General features: G+C 42.2%; 1 protein-coding gene across 1 annotated transcript; it reads left to right on the top strand.

Moving 5' to 3' along the window:
* The first annotated feature begins 234 nt into the window (after positions 1-234).
* LOC126996808 (argininosuccinate synthase-like) lies at positions 235-7,901 on the top strand. The gene is made up of 3 exons (XM_050857670.1): positions 235-552; positions 3,586-3,687; positions 7,553-7,901. Exons 1-3 carry the CDS (start codon positions 531-533, stop codon positions 7,720-7,722), a joined length of 294 nt encoding a protein of 97 aa, XP_050713627.1. The 5' UTR covers positions 235-530; the 3' UTR covers positions 7,723-7,901.
* Positions 7,902-8,901: the final 1,000 nt, after the last annotated feature.

An 8,901-nucleotide genomic window follows, 5' to 3' on the forward strand; every position in this document is an offset into this window, starting at 1 on the left:
GCACCGAGATTTACTCGCTTAAAAAAAATCTCGACCGACACTTACTTCGACTTAATATTTACTAAAGTAAAAATGCAAACTCTTGGTGGATTTGATTAATAGTATTTCACTTAGATTTGCAGACAGACCCACTACTGTTGACCATAGGGTCTATGTGGTCTGAATATATTCATAGATCTCTCTCTCTCTCTCTCTCTCTCTCTCTCTCTCTCTCTCTCTCTCTCTCTCTCTCTCTCTCTCTCTCTCTCTCTCTCTTCTGTCTTTTCTTGTGACCATACGTGAAATAGTGTGCATAGGATATGGATGTAAAATTGAATATCTGAGAAGCAGGAACCTACCTCCACCCGACATTATATGTATTATCTGCTGCATTTCTGTTTATGGATTATCTCTTCCTCATGTATTTGTGACAGTCCCGCGGTGTGTACGAGACGCCAGGTCTCACGTTGCTTCACGCAGCTCACCAAGACCTCGAGGTGTTATGTCTGGACCGCGAGGTGAGGAAGATCAAGGTGAACCTCAGCAAGCTCATGGCTGAGCAGGTTTACAACGGTAAGTACTGATAGAATACAAGTAAACTGCTTCACTTTGTCCGGAAAAGTCGCGTAACTAAAATTTTCCGTAACGTAAAATTATTCATCAAACCCCCATGGTTAGTCAACAGGATGTGATAGCGTTAATGAAAACAAAACATGGCAGTTTAGAAATCTCCAATATCGACGGTCGACCCGATCAAGCCTCCAATCATTCTCCCCATCTCAAACCCCTCCAATGATCGATCCTCATTTTCACAGTATAGGAAACAACTCAAGTGCGACCAAAAATAAGTGTAGAAAAAAGCCCGATAATCGTTGCTTCAAAAAGCAAAAAGCAAAGAGCGGCCAAACGGGAGGTCAATTTCGGATGACGAAGTGTCTTGATATACTCCACTTGAAATAGATCAAGTCATAGACAGGAGGAAATACAGACGAAGAAAGGCTGTTCCAGAGTTTACCAGTGAAAGTGATGAAAGAATGGAGATGCTGGTTAACTCTTGCATAAGAGGTTTGGACAGTTTAGGAACGAGCTAGAGTAGAACGTCGAGTGCAGTGGGACCGCGGGAGAGGCTTCCACCAGTGGAAAAACCGAACGGCGCAATAGGCCGCAACGTAAAAATAATATATATAAAAAAAAGAGGAAGGGAGCTGATGAGACGAAGAGCCTTAGACTCCACTCTATCCAAGAGAGCTGTGTAAGTGGAGCCCCCCCACATGTGAGATGCATATTCTATTCGAGGGCGGACAAGGCCCTTATATATGGAAAGCATCTGTGCGGGGAAGAATAAATGGCGGAGACGATACAGAATGCTCAACCTCGAGGAAGCTGATTTAGTAAGAGAGGAGATGTGAAGTTTCCAGTTAAGATTTTCAGCTAAGGATAGACCGAGGATGTTTAGTGTAGAAGAAGGTGACAGCTGAATGTTGTCGATGAATTTTTAAGGCGTTGAAAGATACAAGGTTCCTCTTACCCCAATCGGAAATGAGAACAAGGTCTGAGGCTAAACGCTCTGCAGCTTCCAGTCTGAGTCTTGTAATTCTTGTTATGAGGGTATTCTGTTGAAAGAAGTTGAATAATGCACGGTAGAGGCATCAGCGTATGAGTGAATATGACAGTTTGCTGTAGAAAGATCATTGATGATTAACGGGAAGAGAGTGGGTGATAGGACAGCGCCCTGTGGGACACCACTGTTGATAGGTTTAGAAGAAGAACAGTGACCATATACCACAGCAGAGATAGATCAGCCGGAAGTAAAACTGAAGATAAAGGAGCCCTCATCCAGGAGTTATGTGGGCGTCTCTTTGTTTTCCTCCTGCCTGTGCCTAAGAAGGGTGACCGTTCCAATCCCTCAAACTACAGTCCTATAGCTTTACTTTCCTCTCTATCTAAAGCTTTTGAATCAATCCTTAACCGGAGGATTCAAAAGCAACTTTCCACTTCTGATCTTCTATCTGATCGCCAGTATGGGTTCCGCAAGGGGCGTTCTACTGGCGATCTTCTTGCTCTCTTAACTGATTCTTGGTCATCCTCTCCTACCCGTTTCGATGAAATTTTCTCAGTTGCGCTAGACCTATCGAAAGCCTTCGATAGAGTCTGGCACAAGTCTTTGCTTTCTAAACTGCCCTCTTCCGGATTCTAACCTTCTCTGTTCCTTTATCTCCAGTTTCCTTTCCGGCCGTTCTATATCTGCTGTGGTAGACGGTCACTGTTCTTCCCCCAAACCTATTAACAGTGGTGTTCCACAGGGCTCTGTCCTATCACCCACTCTCTTCCTGTTAATCATAAATGATCTTCTTTCCATAACAAACTGTCCTATCCACTCATACGCTGATGACTGCACTCTGGATTATTCAACTTCTTTCAACAGAAGACCCTCTCAACAGGAATTACATGACTCCAGGCTGGAGGCTGCAGAACGCTTAACCTCCGACCTTACTATTATTTCCGATTTGGGTAAAAGGAACCTTGTGTCCTTCAACGCCTCAAAAACCCAATTTCTCCACCTATCAACTCGACACAATCCTCCAAACACCTATCCCCTATTCTTTGACAACACTCAGCTCTCACCATCTTCAACACTAAACATCCTTGGTCTATCCTTAACTCAAAATCTTAACTGGAAATTTCACATCTCCTCTCTCACTAAATCAGCTTCCTCGAGGTTCGGCGTGCTGTATTGTCTCCGCCAGTTCTTCTCCCCTGCACAGTTGCTGTCCATATACAGGGGCCTTGTCCGCCCTCGTATGGAGTAAGCATCTCACATGTGGGGGGGGCTCCACTCACACAGCTTTATTGGACAGAGGGGAATCTAAGGCTCTTCGTCTCATCAGCTCTCCTCCTCTTAATTATAGTCTTCTACCTCTTAATTCCCGCCGCCATTTTGCCTCTCTTTCCATGTTCTATCGATATTTTCATGCTGACTGCTCATCTGAACTTGCTAACTGCATGCCTCCCTCCCTCCCGCGGTCCCGCTGCACGCGACTTTCTACTCATGCCTTATTCAAGAGTTAACCAGCATCTTCACTCTTTCATCCCTCACGCTGGTAAACTCTGGAACAATCTTCCTTCAATTGTATTTCCTCCTGCCTTCGACTTGAACTCTTTCAAGAGGAGGGTATCAGGACACCTCTCCTCCTGAAATTGACCTCTCTTTCGGGCACCTCTTTGGATTCTTTTTAGGAGCAGCGAGTAGCGGGCTTTTTTTTATTATAGTTTCCTTTTTTGTGTCCTTGAGCTGTCTCCTTTGTTGTAAAAAAAAAAAATGTTACGTTCTGGACAGCTGCAGATCAGGTAAACTTCGCATAATTTATTAGTCTGCGACACTTTTCTATCAGCTTTATCGGGTTTTCGTTAAGTGTGACAAAATAATTGTAATAATTATTATAGTAAAAACAGTTTTCAATATATCAATGTGTTTTGGGTCTCATTGTGCCAAATAATAATAATAACAATACATTGTATTCTTTTGTGATGTGGCTTTTGCATATCATGATATTTTCTAAACGTGTTGTTGTCTTATTTCCTTTCTCTCATGTCTATTCATCTCAGGTTTCTGGTTCAGTCCAGAGTTTGAGTACACCAGACAGTGCGTGGAGGCGTCTCAGAAGATGGTGACCGGTACAGTGTTCCTCAAGGTGTACAAAGGAAATGGTGAGTGCCGTGTGATATTTTGAGTTAAGGGTTGTGACTGGTCCAGCGAACAGGTGACAGTTGTAAGTGCGATTCTGATAATGAATAAATTTGGAACAAAAAGCATATGGGATCAATAAACATAGTTAGCGATTCATGAAAAGTGACATTATGTTGACATGCATGTAGTAGTTAGTTAGTAATGCTACTACCGTTTGGTTGGAAATCGGGTTGTACCAAATTCCGGTGTTCAAAATATCTTCTCAAAACAGATAAAGTTAAACATATTTTGCTCTGGGGGAACGCAGTTCATTCTCCGCCTCCACTCCCGAAAATCACACCGAGCAAGCTACCACACAGCTACCATGTCCCTCATAGTAGGATCGACTGACTTTCCCACCCATGAGTTACGTGGGCGTCCCCTTAGTCCTCTCCATTCAGGGTTGTCTACAACTAACTCTATGAATAGGACTGATGTCCGGGAGGTGTGCCACGTGCCCATAAAGAAGGAGTTGATGTCCACGGACAAAGCAGGTAACAGGCATCGACTCGGTTTTATCACGTAGTCGCTGGTTCGGCATAGTCATTCCAGCGTAAACGCATTATCAAGGGAAGGCACTTGGTACTAAAGGCATATTTGCGGCTCTCTAAGTAAACATCCAGTGTCCATGTCTCATACTTATTCAGTAAAACAGGCGACTTGAAAATTCGAATACTTGTCCGTCTGCATTTTTTTTTTTTTTTTTTTTTTTTTTTTTACGTGTTAGCCCATATGCACCGTAGGCATATTCTGCCTCTTCGGTGTTGCTCAGAGGCAGGCCCGTTAGTGGTGCGGGCGCGGGTTTTATAGTGGCACCTGAAAGGCCCATGTTACCCCCCCAAAGCTCATCTTTATTGCTATGCAACTAGAACTCGGGTGTCAGGGTGACATGTATCGGTAACGCCATATACTCGTGTGGAGTTAGTCCATAACAACGTGGGCCAGGCCAGTTCATCGAGTGGCTTCCTGGTAAGATCCACCGTTGTTATGCATTTCGCTGCCAAGGCATGTGAAAGTTTTGCTGACCCCGACATCCACACCACACGCATTACAAGCTGAACTGTATCTTCAATCAAGCCTCCAAATGATTCGACCTTGGTTTTATCCCAGGAGACCTTCCCTCACAGAGGCTTCGCTTGATCATGCAGCACGTCGACAGCCAACACCAGGACCTCCAGCTAGAAGAGTACCATCAGCAAACACAAGGTTGCCTAATTCCGAGTCCATGCAGGAGATGAAAAATGGTGAAGAAAGGGCGCACCACTTCCTTACACTTTTATTAACAGGGAATAAGCCAGAGACGCCTCCCCGCACTTCTCTGCACTCTCAGTTCCGGACTAAAGGCTAGGCATCAGGTCAATAAGTTTTGCAGGAATCCCACGAATTAGCAGAATGTCCAGAGTGCATTACAGTGCACCGAGTCAAGTCTTTTTGAGGTCGATATAGGATGGTAGTAGCACTTGTAGACACTGAGGTCGGTGTTTCACAAAAACGCAAAGTGCTAGGATCCTCTCAATTGTTGGCTTACCGGACGTGAATCTATATGGCTTAGTTCTCTGAAACTTTCGTAGATGATACAGAATTCGCTTTACCGTCAGATGAGCGACCAATGTTACATTACGGTAACTGCAGCAGTCATGACGGCCCCTTTCAGACAGATACAAGCAACTTCCTTTCCCAATCAAGTGGATTGTCACCAGACAGACAGTAGCGCATGTAACTCACAGATCATGGCATCATCCCCGACTTTCTGCATATTTGCGCTAATATTACAGATCCCAGCTACCTTTCCACACTTCAACTTCCTCACAGACTCTCTCATCTCCGCATAGAGATTGAAGTTTCGTCTATTGGTGGATCAGGTGCCGATATCTGCAACCTAGTCAGAGGCAACTGTCCGGTTGGAGGCTCTGGCGTTGACAACTGCCCAAAGTACTCGGACCAATGAGCCCGGTATCCATCCACATCTGATACTATCTGCCTATCAGCCGTTCGGATAGTGCTCCTCTCAGACGTGAATTTAGAGCGGAGCTTTTTTTAATACTTAGGAGGAGGTATAAGGCCGTTTGCATTTAGACAACCCTCTACATCCTTAGCGAGACCTCTAACATACCTCTCCTTATCATTCCTCAGAACAGTTCTAGTTCTACCTGACAGTCCTTTATTGATCCGAGTCCCCAGTCAGCCTGGCAGCACGCATTTCCCCTATATTCTCCATTGTCTCCCACGAGGGAACGCCGCTGCTAAACCTTAGGCGCTTACCAGTGCACTCCTTGGCAGATTTGAAAGTTTGACGCTTAAGGTATCCCATAACTTTCAAAGGTCTCCCAAAGTATTAAGCAATTCAAAACGATTTTAACTGCCACCGCATACTCCTGAGCACAAGCCACATCTCTCAATTTTTCAATATGGAATCGCGGAGGATGGATGCATTTGGAGAGTTTCTTGGACCTGATGCGTATACTCCTCCCGAAATTGACCTCTCTTTCGGCCACCTCTTTTGATTTTTTTTTTGTATGAGCAGCGAGTGGCTGGCTTTTTTTTTATTATTATTGTTTCCTTTTTTGTGCCCTTGAGCTGTCTCCTTTGTTGTAAAAAAAAAAAAAATGTTTTGCAGAAAGTATGTGGTCGGTCGCAAATGACTCAGCACTCCGGGAAACACTGAAGTTCTGGAAGATCCCAACTCATAACTCGTTGCCAGTTTTCTGCAACTGTTTCGAAATTGGTACACTTGTTAGACTCTTTTAGTATATAACATTTACTGATAAGGAAAAAATAGAATGTACAATTCCCTTATGTAGCCTGAAAGTGACCAGAGAAGCCAGCGAGAGACATGCAAGCAATATATTGCGGTTTGCCGCATTATGACCTGAACTGACCAGTTTTGCGGAACAAGATTGGTCGACCACGGTTAAATTATCTCTGTACGGCTCTGAAATATGGTGGTCAGGGAAGTATGAAAGGAAGTAGGAAATCAATCAAATCCAAGCATACAAAATTATACTTTCCTAGAACTTAAATACATAAAAAGGGAGAAGATAAAAAGGAATTGTGAATAAAAATTGCCTGAATAGGAAGATAATAGCTTTTATTTCTTTATTTATTATTATTTTTTTTTTTTACGTTCCACCTGCAGCACCGGTAGACTTTTCATGATAGCGCTTGCTGGTCGGCCCAAGCCTCTTAGTGGTGCAGAAAATAATTTCATAGTGGGGTCATCTTGTCTGGTTTATGCTTCCCCCCTGAACTCATCTTTGCTCCTCTCTAGAGAGTTCGCTGGAGGCCGAGTTGATAATTGGTCATCAGGATACCAGGCAGGTAGTTTTAAGCCACTCGGCGATGTCCGAATATTGTCAGCTTGTAGCGGCGAGCGAAACTTGAATTCCGGTCCTTCAAGACACAGAGTTTAGGGAGGGACAGAATACTTTAAAAAAAATTAGTGTAACAGACACACTATCCATGAGCCTATTCCGTGGTGTGATGGTTAGCAAGCCTAGCTACAAATCCAGTTTTCCATCCCAGACTGGGATAGCCGTAACCTAGCTCAGCGATCATACTATTTTGCTTATATATTTCATCCTGCGAAAACTTGCAAATTCGATTTCCTATTTAAGAATCCCAGGATCGATCCTGATCAGGGATCGTCGGAACCTAGCTATACAGTTCTAAACTCAGCTGGAATGTCCTTTCCCTTATCTTTCCATCCACACACTGAACCAGCTTTTCTTTCTGATTACCAATAATAAGGCATCATTTCCAGTGGGTGACGGTTATTTTTTAGATTTCCGTACATGACCCCCACATTTGCATAATTAATTCCCTCCTATTCTGCATTATTCCCACCAGTGTACATAGAGGGACGGACTGCTCCTGTGTCCCTCTACAACCAGCAGCTCGTGTCGATGGATGTACAGGGAGACTTCGAGCCTACGGATGCTACGGGCTTCATCCGCCTCAACGCATTACGCCTTCGTGAGCACCGGCGTGTGAAGGAAGCATCTGAGGAGAAACAGTGAGGTTGGCAAAGGCAGTGGGCATGGTACGTTGGGAGAAGAAAAAACAAAATGTTAAGTAGGCAGCAAAAAACAGCAGCAGATTTCGTTAAATATATGATGGGCTTTACCCCAAAAAAATATTACTGATAACCACAGTTAATCAATAGTAAAATAATAAAATGAAAAAAACTTTGTAAACTGATAAATGATATATATATATATATATATATATATATATATATATATATATATATATATATATATATATATATATATATATATATATATATATATATATATATGGTCTAAAAAAAAAGTAGTCCACGGGCCGGGCTCGAAGCCCGGCAGTCGGCGTGCAGCTCACCCAGCTGCTCATCCTCCTGTTCGGGCTGGTCGATAAATGGGTACCTGGGGAAACCTGGGGAAGGTAAACTGTGGTAACCCAGATGTCACATTGGCCTTGTGTCCCGGGGTAATGGGCTCCCTCCACAACAGGCTCAAGGGCCTATGTCACGGAGATGAGCACTGAGGCCACGCGCTCCTACAGCGTATGCCCCCAACTTTACCTATATATAATATATATATATATATATATATATATATATATATATATATATATATATATATATATATATATATATATATATATAAACCAAGTTGGTCTTCGTATATTTTATTTTTTTTACAACAAAGGAGGCAGCTCAAGGGCACACAAAAAAAGAAAACAATAATAAAAAAAAGCCCGCTACTCGCTGCTCCTAAAAAAGAAACAAAAGAGGTGGCCGAAAGGAAGATGAATATATATATATATATATATATATATATATATATATATATATATATATATATATATATATATATATATATATATATATATATAATATTATGTATGTTACTTAGTGGTATAAAAAGACAGTTGTTTTATATGTGTTGGGTTCGTAAATCTGATAAAAAAATATATATACAGATTGCGAGTCAGATAGTTATAATAAAGTTCATAAAATTATATATAAGGCTCAAAGCTTATTAGTAATCAGTTGCAATTTTTTTTTTTTTAGATTTTTTATTTATTTATTTTTATTTTATTTTTATTTTTTTTGTAGCTAAGGAATCAGCTCAATTACACAAACACACACACAAAGAAAAAAAGCCCACCAATCGCTAATTCCTTCGAAGAAAAAAATAAAAATTTGCCAAAAC

Source organism: Eriocheir sinensis, chromosome 11 (assembly GCF_024679095.1).
Source record: "Eriocheir sinensis breed Jianghai 21 chromosome 11, ASM2467909v1, whole genome shotgun sequence".
In the NCBI taxonomy this organism is placed as follows: Eukaryota; Metazoa; Arthropoda; class Malacostraca; order Decapoda; family Varunidae; genus Eriocheir; species Eriocheir sinensis.

Coding starts and splice junctions, on each gene's coding strand:
- LOC126996808 (XM_050857670.1), top strand. CDS start 531: ATGGCTGAGCAGGTTTACAACG. Junction 553..3,585: donor GGCTGAGCAGGTTTACAACG/GTAAGTACTGAT, acceptor TATTCATCTCAG/GTTTCTGGTTCAGTCCAGAG. Junction 3,688..7,552: donor CAAGGTGTACAAAGGAAATG/GTGAGTGCCGTG, acceptor TATTCCCACCAG/TGTACATAGAGGGACGGACT.